The sequence below is a fragment of the Capra hircus genome, chromosome 7, assembly GCF_001704415.2.
Source record: "Capra hircus breed San Clemente chromosome 7, ASM170441v1, whole genome shotgun sequence".
Lineage (NCBI taxonomy): Eukaryota > Metazoa > Chordata > Mammalia > Artiodactyla > Bovidae > Capra > Capra hircus.
In genome coordinates, this window is record NC_030814.1 from 96239336 (window position 1) to 96257259 (window position 17924).

Sequence of the window (17924 nt, forward strand, 5' to 3'; positions counted from 1 at the left end):
TAGGAAAATTGTTGAGGGCAGGAAGACCAGTGAGGAGAGGGGTATGGCAGAGATGGGACAGTGGCCAGAGCTTGGAAGAGACAGAAGCGGTTTCCCAGGCATGAAGGAGGGGAGGGCCATGGTCTTCACAACGGACTGATAGTGAAGAGAATGGGTCCCAGTAGCAAACTGTCAAATGCAGTGGTTAATTCTGCAGCTATTCCTATGTCTCTGCAGCAGCCACAGGGCCTTTGTACCTGCTGTTTCTTCTGCCCAGAATGTTATTACCCTCCCCAATACCCAAATGCCCCACTGCCCCTCTTTCCAGGTCTTTGCTGAACTATCATCTTAGTGATGCCTTCCCTGACTAATTTTAAAATGCATGTATTCATTTATTTATGACTGCACTGGTTCTTCGTTGCTGCATGTGGGCTTTCTCTAATTGTGGCCGCCAGGGAGGTACTCTTCACTGTGTGTGTTTCTCGATGCCATGGCCTCTCTTGTGGTACATGGGCTCCTAGAGCGTGGGCTTTGGTAGCTGTGGCTCCCACAGGCTTAACTGATTTGCAGCATATGGAATCTTCCCAGACCAGGGATCGAACCCATGTTTCCTGCAATGGCAGGTGGATTCTTACCCACTGCACCACCAAGGAATGCCTTTCCTGACTACTTAAAACAAGGCTTCTAGCCCAAACCCTATCCTTTACGCCATGTGACTTTCCCCCCAAGGCACTTACCACCTTGTAACTTACTCTGCAGTTGATGTGATTACATTTATTCATTATTGTATGTTCCCGTTACCATCTCCACAAAGGTAGGGCTCTAGGTATGTTGATGAACCCTCTCCAGGCGCCTAGAACCGTGCCTGCTGCTGCTGCTGCTGCTGCTAAGTGGGTTCAGTCGTGTTTGACTCTGTGCGATCCCATAGACGGCAGCCCACCAGGCTCCGCGGTCCCTGGGATTCTCCAGGCAAGAACACTGGAGTGGGATGCCATTTCCTTCTCCAATACGTGAAAATGAAAAGTGAAAGTGAAGTCGCTCAGTCGTGTCTAACTAGTAGCGACACCATGGACTGCAGCCTACCAAGCTCTTCCGTTCGTGAGATTTTCTAGGCAAGAGTACTGGAGTGGCTTGCCATTGCCTTCTCCGAGAACCCTGCCTGGCACACTCTAAATGCCAAACAAGTGGTTATTTCTATCTCTACTTTCCCTGCGGGCAGGCAAAGGGGCGACACCTGTTTCTTTTGGGCGGGGGTGAGGGCCACACCACAGGGCTTGCGGGATCTCACTCAGTTCCCGGATCAGGGTTGAACCCTGGTCCCTGGAAGTGAAAGCTAGGAGTCCTGACCACTGGACCGCCAGTAGAATCCTTAAACCTGTTACGATGTCTCCAACCCCGAGCCCACCGTGCGACCCGCTCATTCCTGTCTCCGCCTCCTCGCAGGTGGCATCTCCCCCCGCTATGGCCGCGGGCGCCCTCCTGCCTTGCCCAGTGTCCCGGCTGGACTTCCTGAAGGCCTCGCACTTCGCGCTGGGGCCGGACCCGCGGCTGCACGCGGATGCCAAGCAGCCCACATCGCACCGGGACTTTCCCGCCTACTCGGGCTCTATCCGTGGGCCACTGTGCCCGCCGCCGCCCTGCTCATCCCTCTTCCAAAAGGATGCGCGCTGGGCGGGCCAGGAGCGCCTGTCGGAGACGCGCTGCGCCTATGAGCCCCCGCCACCTGTGCTGTTGAGGGAGCAGGAGCGGGAGCTGGCGCGGGAGCGCACACTCGCCACGCAAGCCAGTCACCTGCACGTGCACGCGGAAGCGCGCGCGCGCACCGGCCTCTCCACCGCGCGCGGCGACTACAGCTGGCCAGAGCCGTCGGAGCGCGCTCGCGAGCACACCCGCGGAGCGCGCCTCATCTTCGACCGCGACTCGCTGCCGTCCGGCGACCGAGCCAAGCTGCGCATCCCGCCCACCACGTACCGGGAGTTCTTCCCGCTTCACGACCTTTGCCTGAAGCCCCGAGAGCCTGCCTGCCGCTTCTGTGAGTGCGGGCCCGGGCACCCTAGGCAATTTCACCGATACACTTATTCTCGCGGCAAGCAGGGATTCTGCTCCTCGCCCCCAGTGGACACATGGCAGTGTCTGATGATCGTCTTTTTGTCTTTACGACGGGAAGGAGAGAATACTACTGTCAGGGAGTTGATGGAAGCCAGGGATGCTACTAAACATCTTACCTCCCATAGGGGAGCTCCCCACAGTAAAGAATTATTCAGATGTTGGCTTCCCTGGTGGCTCAGTTGGTTAAGAATCTGCCTGCCAATCCAGGAGACCCGGGTTCAATCCCTGGGTCAGAAAGATACCCTAGAGAAGGGAATTGCAACCCACTCCAGCATTCTTGCCTGGAAAACCCTATGGACAGAGGAGCCTGGCGGGCTACTGTCCATGGAGTCTCAAAGAGTGGGACACAACCAAGCGATTAACAGTTTCACTTTCATGTTAAATGTCAACAGCGCAGAGGCTGAGAAACCCTGGAACCTCCTTGAGCCTCAGTTTCTGCATCCATAGAATGGGCACATCTCCCAAAGCTCTCCAGGGTGCTTTGCTGTGGGCAGAGTCATGAAGCTGGTTTGGGGTTAAACAAATCTGCTAAGTGTCCTCCACCTCTACCACCCAGCCCTGCCACCTCAGTAGTTGTGTGACTCTGAGGAAGACAACCTCTTCCAGCCTCAGTTTACTCATCTGCCAAGTGGATGCAACAACCAGTTTTATAGTTACTGGTGAAGCCAAAAGAACCCCGAGTGCAGGAGGTGCCTGCCAGATAGCAACAAAGGGTCGCTGTCATTTGTATGATTTTTCCAATTCTGTGACTCAGAGGAACATATAGCTTGTGCGAACTCAGCTCCCAACCAGAGACTGACCCTGGGTCACAGGAGTGACAACCTGGAATCCTAACCACTAGGCCATCAGGGAACTCCCTTATTGTCATTAAAATATATATATATATATATTTGGCTGTACCGGGTCTTAGTTTTGGCTCCTGGGATCTTTGATCTTCATTGTGGCATGTGGGGTCTAGTTCCCTGACCAGAAATTAAATGAGCCCAGGCCCCCTGCACTGGGAGTCACCCCATGCACTGTAGCCCACCAGGCTCCTCTGCCCATGGGATTCTCCAGGCAAGAAGACTGGAGTGGGTCTTCAGGGGATCAACCCAGAGATCCAACCTGCTTTGCCTGCGGCTCCTACATTACAGGTGGACTGTCTACCACTGAACTACCAGGGAACCCCGTGGAAGTCCCTACTTCTTATTATTTTTGATGTTTTCCAGATAGGCCTTTGACTAAGCTAGTCTGGACTGCCCACCTGCCCTTCCCAGGCGAGGAATAGAATCCCAGTGGTCCTGAAGCTGCCAAGAATTGATCCCGTTCTTTCTCCTCTTGCTCATCCTCAGGTGGGCCCAATCCCCTCCAGTGGGAGCACAAAAGACAGGATGACAGCACCTCCTACCAGCGACAGTTCCAGGCCCTGCCAGGCCCACCTGTCTTGCCGTGTAAGAGGGTAAATTGAGACCAGGCTGGTGCTGAGGGTGGGGGGTCAGGGGGAGGAGCAGCAATGGGGACTGGGTGGTCTTGCCCTCCCCACTCCTGTCCACCCACAGGCCTCCTCCAGCATAGGACTGGGAGACTTCAAGATTGGCTACAGGCCCATGTGCACAGAACAGAAACAAGCCTATGGGCCTCCAGATCTGCCCCGGGACAGGTACAAAGGAACCATGGCCTTTTCTACCAAGACAGGGTGAAAGGGCTTTCAGTGATACGTGGGGTGGGTCACCTAAGTCTCTTGGGCCAGCACTGTGCCCTTGAAGTCTCCATCACCCACAGGCAAGGCCCACTATTGTGCCGGATCACTCACAATTAGCACTACACAGCTTAGCCATTGGGGAGCCTGTCCCTCCCTCCCTTTTCCTGGGAGTTGTAAGGGCCCAGATCAGATGGATCCACTTCCTGCTTCCCATCCCCTTACCTGCAGGTATGACAAGGCCCAGGCCTCAGCCCACATCCACTGTGTGAACATCCGTCCTGGGGATGGCCTCTTCCACGACAGGACCACCAAGAGGGAACACTTCTATGCCCGGGAGCCAGGTGAGATCCGGCTGCCTGCCCTGCCCCCTCACTCCCACAACAGCCACCCAGCGTTGCTCAGGACCTACTCTGCCACTGGCAGAACCTTTCCTTCTTCACCGCAACCAGACTCCGGAGTCACACATCCTGGAAGGAAACGGGTGTGCCGGTCCGGGGAGCCTCACCACCTCCACACACTTCTTCTACCGTCAGGTCAGCAGGAAGCCGAAAGGCTGCAGGGCAAGTCAGGGAAACGGGCTTGTCTCTGTTTCCCAGAGTGAATGATAGCAAGCGCAGAGGCCCTGATGTGGGAGGGAGCTGGACATGTGTACAGGGATCTCCTGGATCTATCTGCGGGATGTAGGGCGAGCCGCTTAACCGTTTCATACCTCAGTGGTTGTCTGTAAACTGAAATAACAGTACCAATTCCCAGCGCCATCACGTGGGACCCGGGGAGAGTGTGAGCCGTCCAAGGTCACACAGCTCCCGCTTCTGAACTTCATCCCCGGCCTTGGGACTTCCGTGACGAGAGGAGCTTCCCAGATGCCCTGTGGTCCTTACAGCCCCTGCAAACGAGCGAGCTAGCCAGCCGCCACGTGCCTCATGAGACACTGCAGAGTCACATAACCCTAGGGGAGCCGTCGCTGCTCGGACAGTTCTTCCAGACCTCCATGGGCACGGACTATTTACCCCCTGGGATGCCAAAGCCGCCGAAAGCGCCCAACCTCCACCTGCAGCGCAGCAACCTGCCGGAGGGCACCGGTGGTGAGCGAGGCCCCGCCCACCTTAGGAAGCCCCGCCCTACCCCTGCTACCTCTGTGGTCCCGCCCCCAGCCAATACCACCTCGCCCACTGCCGGCCTCTGGCTCCGCCTCCTGAAGGGTTAGATCTCACGCCCTGGGCCAAGATTGCTAGCTCTGACCCTGAACAGCCTCATGCCCTCGTCATCGAGACTCTCAACAACCCCCTCCATCCCTGCATGACTCCGCCCCTCTGGTATGGCTCCTCTCCTCTCCATATCCACCCTCTCAAGACTCTCAGCTCTCTTCCTCCTCTGGCTCCGCCCTTTGACCAGCTAGTCCACTCTTCCTGGCCCCCCACCAGCCCCTCACCCCGGATCTTCTGCCCTTGCCCCACCCCTGGCCACCTCAGTGCCCCCCTGACTCCCTTACCCTCCCTGCCTCCTAAGCATCCTCCTCCCCTGACAACTTCAGTGGAAACCCAGGCGTCGCCCTTGAACCCTTGTTGCATCCTTAGTCTCCCACGTCCTTTCCCCCTGGGCTTTGCTTTTCCTCCCTCAACCCCTCAGCTCAGCCACCCCACCCAAATCTCCAGACGTAGATTTTTTAACCACGAACCGGAAGATGCTGAAGCCACACGGAATAGCTCCAGCCTCTGTGACGGAGGAGCTGCTACAGCGGGTGAGGGAGGAAGAGAGGGTATCTCCTTAACCAGGTAACCTCTCAGATCAGAATTAGTCTCACATCTGCTCAGGGTCAGGATTCCCTGGTGACTCAGACGGTAAAGAATCTGCCTGCAAGGCAGGAGACATGGGTCGGATTCCTGGGTCAGGAAGATCCCTTGAAGGAGGGCATGGCAACCCACTCCAGTATTCTTGCCTGGAGAATTCCATGGACAGAGGAGCCTGGTGGGTTACAGTCCATGGGGTCACAAACAGTCAGACACGAAAGAGTGACTAACACTTTCACTTCACAGCTCAGGGTCACTCTAGGGTCACCCAAGGCTCAGGGGCCCATCACGGTCAGTTCAGGGGCAACGGTGGTGAGCCACAGTTACATTCCAAGCTGAGGGTGAGCTCAGAATCACCTGAAGTCAACAAGGCCACGGGGTCTCTCCTGGGGCCTGCACTGGTTTCTCCTCAGCTTCTCATCCAGCTCCTGTGTCACTCCAACCTTTGGCTCACCTCTCCAGGACCCAGTCATGGGCCAAACCGGCTGAGTCTCTCCCCACACTTTCGTGTTCCCAGGGTGGCCTGGGTGGGTGGGCCGCCCTCCAGGCTGCCCTGCCAGGCTCCCCCACCCTGACTCCACAGTGCAAGTATAGCCACTTGGAGCCCCCGCTGGGTCAACAGCGCTTCTTCTCAACCCTAAACAAGGATGAATTTACCTTCAAGTACCAGGGCCCAGCAGTGCTAAGATGGGACGACTTCCAGGAGAGTCACTTGCCCCTGGGCTCTCTTCATCAGTGGGGCTGTGGGGCTCGGAAAGTGGACCCTCGGACCCCCCAGACCCCTATCTACCCATGCCCTAGCCAGCAATAAACAGTGCTCTGGCAACCCATGCGTGTGTGCTCAGTCTGACTCTGTGCAACCCCATGGACGTAGCCCATCAGGCTCCTCTGTCCGTGGAATTTTCCAGGCAAGAATACTGGAGTGGGTTGCTATGCCCTCCTCCAGGAGATAGGGGGCTTGCGGGATGAAGGGTGGAGGTCGGGGAGAATGTACAAGAGAGAATGACTCCAGGGAGAAGCCCTTTTGCAGACCCTGGGTGTTGTCCCATTCTGGGCAGGGAGGCCATCCCAGTTTGTGCAAAGGCTTGGTGGTTGGACTCATGTAAGGAGTTTGCTGTCACAAGCTCTGAATGATGTGAGTGAATGAGGCAGTGTCATGAGACTGAGATCACAGACTCCTGGAACTGAATGGAGAGTCCAAATCCTGACTCCACCATGTCCTGAAAAGTATTCTTGGGCAGGTCATTTGACCCCTCTGAGCCTCTGGTTCCTTATCTATAAAATGGAGATAAATAATAGCTCTCTCTCATTGTGTGTGTGCCACGAGGTAAGTTGCTTCAGTCATGTATGACCTTTTGAGACCCCATAGACTATAGTCTGCCAGGCTCCTCTGTCCATGGGATTCTCCAAGCAAAAATACTGGAGTGGGTTGCCATGCCCTCCTCCAGGGCATCTTCCCAACCCAGGGGTTGAACCTGCGTCTCTTATGTCTCCTGTATTGCCAGGTGGATTCTTTACCACTAGCACCACTTGGACACAATCTCTCTCATTAGATTGTTATAACTGAGAAATGTACACACTAGTCAGGTTGTGGCTGGGAGTTAAGAAAGGAGAGCTTCCCTTACAAGGATGAAGGAGAGGAGGGGGAGGAAGGAGCTTTCAATCCTTGAGATGCTGGCTGGGGCTCAGAGGGGGCATGAAAGGGTGGACATGAGAATGGCCCAGCAATTTACCCTGTTGTGGGCAGAGGCTGGAAGCTGAATGGTTGGTGCACTAGCTGGCTGGGAACCTGGCCCCCAGGTGAGAAGGGAAAAACAACAAAAGTCATCAGGATATAATCAGGTCCAAGGGGCGGCAGGTGTTAGGCCAGAGACAGAATGAAAGGGGTAGAAAGGAGGAGGTTGGGGTGGGCCCTTGAAGCCAGTGGGTGACAGGGCTTAGCAAGCATGTCAAGGACCGGTACCTTGGACAGCAACCCACCATGACAATCTTGGCGGTCTGGTGCAATCAACACCAAGAAGTTGGCTCTGTCTGGAATGATCAGATGGGTCTTGGTGACTGTGCTTGGGCCCTGCCTCGACAGGCTGTTGAGAATCCGGTTTCAGTGAATGAACATAATTTCCTGACCCTGTAGACAGACCTTCACAAGACCCCCAATCCAATGGGCCACTAAAGGTCAGCCTCAAGCCTGGCCAGCAGTCCTTTCCGCATGGGCAATAATCCTGTGAGACCAGCCTGTCATTTCCACAGGAAGGAGAGGAGTCCAATTTGAGGTCCTACTGGGACAAGATGGCCCTTTTGGCTGCAATCATGGTATCCACACTGACCATGAGAAGGTCTGCTAGAGGCCGGACAGTTCTTCTGTTTGCTTCCACTAATGATGCAGATGACACTCTTGTGAATTACTCCATGATAATAACAGGCTTTCTCAATGTCAGCATTATTAGCATTCTGGATAGGATCATTCCTGGTGGTTGGAGGTCGTCTCATGCATTGCAGGCTGGCCAGCATCATCCTTGACCTCTACCCACCACACGCCAGTAGTACATTTCTCCTCCCCTACCCAGTTGTGACAACCAAAGATGTCTCCATGCATTGCCAAGTGTCCCTTGAGGGGGAAAGTTGCCCCTGGTTGAGGACCACTGCAATAAACCCATTCTCCAGTGATTCCCACGACAAAATCAGGTGCTCCTGGTAAAGCTGGTCTGCTGCTTGGCCAGACTGTATGTACAAAGGGACTCATCCTCTTTGCCTTGCCTACCAGGAAGCTCAGAAATTTTGCTTCGGTTCTGTGTAGCTCCAGTTGCAGGATTATGCGTGTTCCTGCCTGGTTCTAAGAATGGTTTAAACTGCTGAGACACCAGATGAGAAATAAGAGGTAGGAGTTACAAGGAGGCAGATTTTTGCATTTTCTAACCAAGGAACTGACAAGTCCCAGTATGGGTTGCCAGGAAAGAAGAGAAACTTTACTCGAAATGTCTTCAGTATAAGAAGAAATTACATTATGATGATTCTGATTTTATGTTATGGATTTATGTCTATCCCTCCTATATTCCACTTACTTTCCAAAAAAGGCATGTCATATGAACTATAAAAACCAAATGGGCTTATAAAGCTAGATGAATAAAATAATCTTTTTTTTTAATTTATGTATTTACTTTTTTTACTATGCTCAGTCCTTACTGCTACTTGGGCATTTCTCTAGTTGTAGTGAGTGGAGGCTACTCTCTAGTTGCAGCGCATGAGCTTCTCATTTCGGTGACTTCTCTTGTGAGCACAGGCTCTAGAGCTCCTGAGCTTCAACAGTTGTGGCATGAGGGCTCAGTAGTTGCAGTTCCCAGGCTCTAGAGCAAAGGCTCAATAGATGTGATGCACGGGCTTAGTTGCTCCATGGCCTGTGGGATCTTCCTAGACCAGGGATCAAACCCTTGTCTCCTGCGTCGGCAGGCAGCTTTCTTTTTAACTACTGAGCTACCAGGGAAGCCCAGATGAAATAGTCTTGAATATGGGAAAACAGATGACTCTTTTTGTATTTAGGCTATGCTTGGTCTTTGTCGTGACTCGGGCTTTTATCTAGTTGCAGTGTGCAGGGGTTTCTCTTGTTGTGGAGCACGGGCTCTTGAGTGCACATCCTCAGTAGTTGCTGCTCTCGGGCCTAGCTGCCCCTGCATGTGGGGATCTTAGTTGCTCGGCCAGGGATTGAACCCTCATCTCCTGCATTGCAAGGCAGATTCTTAACCACTGGATCACCAGGGAAATCCCCAAACAGATGAATTTTTAAAGGAAAACATTCTTGTCAATGGTACTCATCACTAAGCATCAGACTTATCTCTTTCTGTCCTTCAGCAAATGATTTCATACTTTCACCCTCACTTTCATTATGTGAAAAATTGGGGAGAGCAACAGTTCCTCCTTCATGGAGGGTTACAAAGAATCAATACAATGTGCATGTACCATCTTAAAACAGGGCCTCACACTTGGCTGCAGCTCAATGAACAGTGCCTAAATTTTGTTAAGGAAGGTCTTAGGTATTTCTATTTCAAGTATCAGAAACCTAGCTCTATGTGCTCAAGCAGACAGGGATTTTATTGACTTAAGAAAGTCTGTAATTAGCAAGACTGCCAATTCCTTATCAGGCATGCTTTCTGCCTTGCTGCCTCTCAGTCCAAGCAGTGGCAAAAAACAAAACCAAAACAAAATCCAAATCCTAATAGTTAGGCCCTAAAGGAAGAGCTGTCTCACATTAGAAAGTAAGGAACACTCTGATTGACCCATTTATGTCACATGTCCAGCCACGAACCAATCACTGTGTCCAGAGGGATGGGATGCTATGGTTGGATGCCCAGATGATTTGGTTCTCCAAACCTCACCAGGATCTTGGAGTCTGGAGGCCAACCTTGGTAGATCCTGTCTCCTAGCAACAGACCTGTGCCTGCCCATCCCCATAGCATCTATCTTGCCCCAGGTTACAATCTAGAGAGCAGACAGACTCAGCCAATAGGCTCGTCCCAATGAGGGTAATTGTGCCTTTAGAGACAGGCAGTGTTCAGTGTTTGAAAGTACCCACCAGATTTCTGATAATCCCAGCCTTATCTCCCTATCTCATTCCTAGTTTTTTTAACGTGGGGCAGAGAATTGAGCTCTGGCACTCTCACAAAATCAAAGAAGTGCTAACTTTGCTTTAAGAAAGAGCAGATAGAGGGAGTTTATCTTATAAGACCTTGCTGAAGACTTCATGGAAGCTCCCAGGTATTCCAACATCCTGATGTTTTCCTCCAAAGGCACTTGAGCCACAGTCTCAGGTGACACACTGTTAGAGTGCCAAGATAAAACAGGCAACAATTTAATTAGCCATTTTTCTACATAATAGATGTCTGGTCTCCAGAAAAAGGCTCTTCTACGGGGTGTGACATACATCTGGGGAGGTTGTGCAAAGCACAATGCCTGAAGTCCTATTCATAATGTATATATATATGTCTGTGGTGGCCCTGGCCCTCTATTTTACCTTTGTTCAGCCAATTTCACAGTTTAAGTTATTTCCTTCAATACCCTTCCCTTTCCCGAAACTAATTTATAAATTAGTCAAGACTGTCATGACTGCAAGGAACAGAAACCCACTAAACTAGCTTAAATCCCCCAGAAATTGGTTGGCTTGTGACACTGACAAGACTGAGGGCTTCAGGTATGGCTGTACCCAGGAGCTCAACCTGGCTATAGCCATGACCAACCTAGACAGCGTGTTAAAAAGCAGAGACATTACTTTGCCACCAAAGGTCTGTCTAGTCAAAGCTATGGTTTTTCCAGTAGCCATGTAAGGATGTGAGAGTTGGGCTGTAAAGAAACCTGAGTGCCAAAAAAATGATGCTTTTGAACTGTGGTGTTGGAAAAGACTCTTGAGAGTCCCTTGGACTGCTAGGAGATCAAACTAGTCCATCCTAAAGGAAATCAGTCCTGAATATTCATTGGAAGGACTGATGCTGAAGCTGAAACTCTAATACTTTGGCCACCTGATGCGAAGAACTGACTTATTGGAAAGGACTCTGATGCTGGGAAAGATTGCAGGTGAGAGGAGAAGGGGACAACAACGGATGAGAAGGTTGGATGGCATCACCAACTCAATGGACATGAGTTTGAGCAAGCTCCGGGAGTTGGTGATGGATAGGGACGCCTGGCGTGCTGCAGTCCATGGGGTTGCAAAGAGTCGGACACGCCTGAGTGACTGAACTGAACTGAACTGAGGAGCTCAACCAATATAACTACGGCTGTCTCTCTGACTCTCACCTCTACATCCTGGTACAGACTGACTTCAGTCTGCAGACTGTTCTTCCACACAACTGAGGAAGGTGGGTGCAGGTAGAATGAGGTCCTGTGAACAGTTCATGATCCCAGAGGAAGAAAGAGATCCTCCAGCTACGTGGCTTCATCCCAGACCTCATCCTTGTGGCCAAGCGGGGAGGTTCTCAGGTTGATAAGTTTCGATTACAAGACCCTGGGGGCTGTGTTAGACACAGGTCTGTCTGGAGTAGTGGTAGGGGCTACACAAAGGGAAAACAAGAGAGAGACTGAGACTAGGCAGACAGAAGAAGCAACAGCTGTCTTTACAAGTATTACTGTAATGGGATCATCCAGCAGGATAAGGATCCAGGAACATAATCCAATTGCAGTGTCTCAGATCTGCTGTGGGCTTCTCCACAGAGGGATAGAAAGCAGGTCTCAGGCCAAAAGTCCAGCCCAGATCTAGAAGATTCCAGAAGGAGGAGCAAAGTCTCCTGGAGGCCTGACCTACATGCAAGGGTAGGTGGTGTCAAAATTCACCAGCCAAGGACCATCAGAAGCACTTGTTTTTGTTGTTGTTGTTTAGTCGCTCAGTCATGTCCAACTCTTTGCGACCCCATGGACTGTAGCCCTCCAGGCTCCTCTGTCCATGGGATTCTCCAGACAAGAATACAGAGAAGCCCCATCAGAAGCACACCGGTAGTCAAAAAAAGTTTGTTTTTTTTTAGCTTGTGCAGCAAGGAAGACCCCTTAGCAGGGTATCTCCAGAGGAGAGAGGTGGAGGACAGAAAGGCTTCTCATAAGATTCAGGCTTGTGCTGGAGAGTTTTAAGTAGAGTTGAGGAGAGTAGAGCAATTCTAGCCTGGCACTGTGAGGGAGCAGATTGGTGACTGGGTCTTTTGGTGATTCTTAGATGTAGGAGGATGGATGTGGGGTGGTCATTGGGAGGAAGCGGCAGTCATCTCTGTTAGTAGGAGGCACAGGGTATGTATTCATTTTTGAGGTTGCAGTGTCCTTGTGTCTATCTCAGCTCAGACTCGGTCACAGAGCGGCCTTGTGTGATGACTGTTTATATTCTGAGACCTGTTGTTTATGTTCTGCTAAGAACATCACAGCCCAGCTGCCAGCTGCCAGGGCTGTATTTCATTCCCTCTTCACAGGGATCTTCATCTCCAGGTAAAGTATGCCCAGACTGCTTACTAGACCTGGCTTATAGAAGGAGGAACAGGCACGGGGAGCCCACCAGTGACAGCCCTGCATGACCCTGGGAGGAGAAGGAGGAGGAGTATCCCCAGCTCTTTTCCTCGGAGGAGGAGTCTTAAAGCGAAAACGCTGGACTGAGCAAAGATACCACAAGTTTGTAAATTCTCAGCGTCTGAACTATGCTGATGTGTGTTGCCCGTCTGCAAGAGACAGAGACTGTTTGGTGTTCCTGGAAACGAGAGAGAGAAAGAGAGACAGAGTCGGAGACACGGGCAGGAGGCAGAGACAGGGAGAGAGAGGAGGAGGATGCAGAGACAGAGGGATGGAGGCAGAGAAAGTGACGAGAGGCCAAGACATGGAAATAAAGGGACGGAGGGACAGAGAAGGGACACAGAGAGAGAGACAGGGGCGGAGAGGGATCAAGAGCCGCTGGGAGAGAAGCAGAAGAGGAGAGGGGATGGCGGCGGGGACAGCGCGGGCGGGGCCCGGCGCAGACAAAGGCGCGGCCGCGCGGCCGGGTGGCCGGGCCGGGACAAAGGCTGGCCCGGGGGGCGGGGGCAGCGATGGCGACGGCCGAGGCGGGCGCGGGCGAACTACAAGTCCCAGCAGCCCCCGCTGCGGCCCTCGGCCGGCCCCTCTCGCTCCCCGGGAGCGCCTGGCGGGGCCGCAGGGCCGAGGGGGCCGCCGGCGGGGCTGGCGGGCGGGGGGCTTCCTGCGGGCCCCGGGGGCGCCGGCGGGCGCGGCGGGCCGGGCAGGGGAGAGGGGCGCCGGGTGAGTGTCCCCGCGAGCGGGCCGGGCGGGCGGGGGCCGCGATGAGGGGGGCGGGCGCGGGGGGCCCCCAGCGCGGGGCGCGGCCTGGGGCGACCTCTGTCCTACCCTCCACCGCTGCCCCGCTCGCCCGCCCGCCCGGGGAGAGCAGAGCCTGGGGCGCGATGGGAGGGGGCCGCGCGACCTGCGGGCCTAGCGCGCCGGTTCCGCCGCTGCGGCCCCGGGGGAGGGCCCAGCCCAAGCTGGGCGCCGTCAATCGTCAATCGGGAGGTAGGGGAGGGGGGCACCCCTCGGCTGGGGGTGGGGGGCCGTAAGTCCAGAACGCCCCCTCCCCTGGAGGCGATCCGGATCCCCCACCCCAGGAGCCCAGGAGTGACCCCAGGTATTGTTCCCTCAGACCTTCCAGCCTGGGGTCTGGAGTTCAGGAGACCCATCCTCCAGAGGGATCTCCCCCAGGACCCCAGGTGTTGTTTCCCCTCACTTTCCAGTCTTGGAGTCCAGAGCACTGGAAGCCCCTTCCTCAAGAGGTGATCCAGGATTCCACCTGCCCCCCAGGAACTCAGGGAAAGACCCCAGTTATGTCTCCTTGCTACTTGTAGCTCAGAGGTGGGAATTCAGGAGCCAATCTAAGTGTCTTCCCCCTACAGAGAAGCCAGGGGTGACCCATCACTGTCCCCCCACCCTCCATCATGGAATGTGAGGAGGTGAACTAGAAACTCAGGCCTCTCTGTGTGTGTATCCACTCCCAGCTCTGGGGTTGTGGCTCAGAAGGTCCCCCTCCCCCAAAGGAGAGCCAAAGTGCCCTCCAATGCACACCCACCCCCACCTCAACCCCCCTCCCAATAATAGATCTATTTGTTGTTCCCCCCACCAGGCCTAGCCATGGGCTGGGCATCACCTCCCCTGCAGATAATCCTGAGCTCCTAGTGCTCCCCAGAAGGGGTCCCAGCTTCTTTCTCTGTCCCACTCCCTACTCCAGCCATGGAGGTAGGATTCAGGATCTTTCTTCTCAGAGAGGACCATCTCCATGCTTCAGCTGTGGAGTCAGTCACTCAAGAAATCATTCCTTCCTAGGAGATGGCCCAGGGGCCCTCCAGTAACCAAAGAGAAGCCCAGTTTGTTGTTTTGCCTACCCCGCAGCTAGGCGTTTTCTGGTGGTTCATATGGTAAAGAATCTGCCTGCAATGCAGGAGACCCTTGTTTGATGCCTGGGTGGGGAATATCCACTGGAGAAGGGGATTGGCTACCCACTCCAGTTTTCTTGCCTGGATAGTTCCTTGGACAGAGAAGCCTGGTGGGTTACAGTCCATGAAATACCAAACAGCTGGACTGGACTAAGCAACTAACAAGCTAGGGGTTAGAATTCAGGATCTATCCAGTCGGGCAAACAGGTATACTGACACCTGTCCCTACTCTCCTGGATAATGGGTCCATGGGTCTCCCTGCCCCCCTCCAGGGTTCCCCACGCACACTCTAACTTTAGAAATCAGCATTCAGGATCTTCTATCTAAGACAACATAGGTGTTTTGACACTTAGTCATACCCCAGGACTGTGAAGTTTGGAATTCAGATTGTCTCTTCCCCAGGAAGGGTCTCCCTGCGTGCCCCCAGTGACCCAGGAGGAGTACCAGATGTTGTCTGCCCACCCCCCCAACACACACACACACACTTATCCCCCATAGATAGAGGCTTCAGAGATCACAATGTTTCCTCTCTAGGAGGTGAGCCAAGTTCCCTACCAGGAACCCCAAAATATGCCACCCCCAACAAGGGGACTGGAATTCAGGCCATGTACTTAGAGCAAGCACAGGAACACAGACACCCACCCTCTTCCCCTCAAAGGGGCCATGGTCAAGGGGACTGTCTCTCCTCCACAGGACCTGAGCTTCCCACCAGAGGAGGAGCCCAGGATGGAGAGAGGGGCGGAGCCATGGAGCTGGGTGCTGGAGACCTCTAGTGCTGGGTCCCCTGACTTCTATCCAGGTGTGGGGCTGAGAAGGGAGGCCCCTCCCCATGTCCCACCAGGGTCCCTCTGCACAGGAGCCAGTGCAGTCTCCCTGTAGCACGAGACAGGAGAAGGATCTGTGTGTTTACCCCAAAGCGGGATCTGGGGTACAGCCCAACTCCCTCTCCCTTCCCTGCCCAGGCTCCAAAAGAGACCCCTGGTTCCCCAGAAACTACTCTCCACTCACCCTCTGCCCTCACCCCGTAGATCCTGCCCCAGAAGCCGGTACTTCCACACCAGGGATGAGGCGTTCCGTCTTAGTCAGGAACCCAGGCCACAAAGGCAGGAGGCCCGATTATGAAGAGCTTGACACGGACTCAGAAGACCTAGACCCCGACCCAGAAGAGCTGGACCCGGCTTCCGCAAACCCGGAGCCTGAGCCGGAAGACCTCCATACTGTCTCTGAGGACGTGGACCCCAGCTATGAAGATCTGGAGCCTGTCTCCGAGGCTCTGGATGCCGAGGTGGATGCTCCAGGCTCCATCTCGGGGATCCGTGACTCCGACCCCCAAGATCTCGACCCCCTGTCTTCAAGTTTCGACGACCCCGACGTCATCGGCCCGGTTCCCCTGATCCTCGACCCTAACAGCGACACCCTCAGTCCCACTGCCGCCCCAGACCTGGACTCCCTCTCCTCCGACCTCCCTGCCACTCCTGAGGTCCTGACCGCTGCCCCCGCGGTGCTCCCTGCACCTGCCAGCCCGCCCCGGCCCTTCTCTTGCCCCGACTGCGGGCGAGCCTTCCGCCGCAGCTCGGGGCTTAGCCAGCACCGCCGCACGCACAGCGGCGAGAAGCCCTACCGCTGCCCCGACTGCGGCAAGTCATTCAGCCACGGCGCCACGCTGGCGCAGCACCGGGGCATCCACACTGGCGCGCGGCCGTACCAGTGCGCCGCGTGCGGCAAGGCCTTCGGTTGGCGCTCCACACTGCTCAAGCACCGCAGCAGCCACAGTGGCGAGAAGCCTCACCATTGCCCGGTGTGTGGCAAAGCCTTCGGCCACGGCTCGCTGCTGGCGCAGCACTTGCGCACGCACGGCGGCCCGCGGCCGCACAAGTGCCCGGTGTGCGCCAAGGGCTTCGGGCAGGGCTCGGCGCTGCTGAAGCACCTGCGCACGCACACGGGCGAGAGGCCGTACCCATGCCCGCAATGCGGCAAGGCCTTCGGGCAGAGCTCGGCGCTGCTGCAGCACCAGCGCACACACACGGCCGAGCGCCCCTACCGCTGCCCCCACTGCGGCAAGGCCTTTGGCCAGAGCTCCAACCTGCAGCATCACCTGCGCACGCACACGGGCGAGCGGCCCTACGCCTGCCCCCACTGCTCCAAGGCCTTTGGGCAGAGCTCCGCGTTGCTACAGCACCTACATGTGCATTCGGGCGAGCGCCCCTACCGCTGCCAGCTCTGCGGCAAGGCCTTCGGCCAAGCCTCCAGCCTCACCAAGCACAAGCGCGTGCACGAGGGTGCGGCTGCAGCTGCGGCTGCCGCCGCTGCCGCTGCCGGCCTGGGCCTCAGTCCTGCTTCGATGCTAAGACCAGGGCAGTCCTCTCTCCTGGGTCCGGATGCTGTCTCAGTGCTCAGCCCTGGCCCTAGCTCTGGCCTTGACCGTGACCCTGGCTCTGCGCTGGGCTCCCTCCCCAATCCCAACCCCAAACCCACCAGTGGCTCTAGATGTAGCCCCAGCCCTGATTCTGCCCTGTCTTCTGACCCTAAGCCTGGGCATAATGCCAGTTCCGACCTACTGGCTAGCCCTGACCACAGATCTGGTCCCAGCCCCAACATAGATCCTGTGCCCAGCCCTGACTCCAACTCCAAGTCCCACCCTGACCGCGGCTCTCCCATCCGTGACACTGTCAGCCCAGCCCTCCCTATGGGTGAGAGTCCCAGGTGGGTGCAGGAGCAAGAAGCCCTGCTCGGGCCCGATGGCTGAAGGGCGTGCTGGCACCCGCAGGGGCCTGGGAAAGCGTGTGTTGTGCAGTTAGTAAAAGCCTCCCACTGCCTCCTGGCTCTGTGTCATCGTTCTGCTGTTGCTCTTTTTTCTCTAATGTGCAGCCTGTTCCTGGGGAGATGGGAGGGCATTACCGGAGCGAGGCACACAAACGGAACCTTACTGTCCTGGCTCCCCCAAAAACATACTCCTGGCGGCAGCTTCCCCCAGGAGGTCTCATACTGGTCCATCTCAGCAGTCGCCATTCTCTGTTCCTCCAGACTTAGCCACCCCAGTCAGGGGCGGACTCACCCTGCGGTCTGGTCTATGCTGCTTCCTTCCCTTTTAGAGTTAACTTTCCCACGAGTGGTGGGATTTCTGACACATTGAACGTGTAGCAGGTGCATAGCAGAGGCTGATATGAAACCATGTGGGCAGCCTGCCCTTTCTGCTCCCCAGATTTACCCCTTATCCTTCAAAGCCCACATTGCAAGTACACCACAGGACAAAGGAGAGGTCACTCGCTTATGCATTCAATACACATGTGTTGATTGCTCAAGTCTCGGCAGGGAGCAAGATTAGCATGGCCTTGGTTCTCACAGAGCTCCCAGAGTTCAGAAACACTTAAAAAGCAACTATAAAGTATGGTGCGTTCAAGAAGCATAACAAGACTTCTGATTTAAATAGGGGAC

General features: G+C 55.0%; 2 protein-coding genes across 6 annotated transcripts; both read left to right on the forward strand.

Moving 5' to 3' along the window:
- C7H19orf45 (chromosome 7 C19orf45 homolog) lies at positions 1441–6370 on the forward strand. Its single transcript, XM_005682475.2, has 8 exons — positions 1441–2011; positions 3420–3526; positions 3627–3727; positions 3998–4110; positions 4193–4302; positions 4653–4854; positions 5425–5510; positions 6143–6370. The coding sequence occupies exons 1-8, from the start codon at positions 1441–1443 to the stop codon at positions 6368–6370; spliced, it is 1518 nt and encodes a 505-aa protein (XP_005682532.2).
- ZNF358 (zinc finger protein 358) lies at positions 12451–17310 on the forward strand. 5 transcript variants are annotated; one of them, XM_018051140.1, is made up of 3 exons: positions 13007–13308; positions 15183–15288; positions 15518–17310. In XM_018051140.1, exons 2-3 carry the CDS (start codon positions 15216–15218, stop codon positions 17233–17235), a joined length of 1791 nt encoding a protein of 596 aa, XP_017906629.1. In that variant the 5' UTR covers positions 13007–13308; positions 15183–15215; the 3' UTR covers positions 17236–17310. The 5 variants fall into 5 exon arrangements, with proteins under 5 accessions (XP_017906633.1, XP_017906632.1, XP_017906629.1 ...); XM_018051144.1 differs by lacking the exons at positions 13007–13308; positions 15183–15288 and adding an exon at positions 12451–12510; XM_018051143.1 differs by lacking the exons at positions 13007–13308; positions 15183–15288 and adding an exon at positions 12671–12690.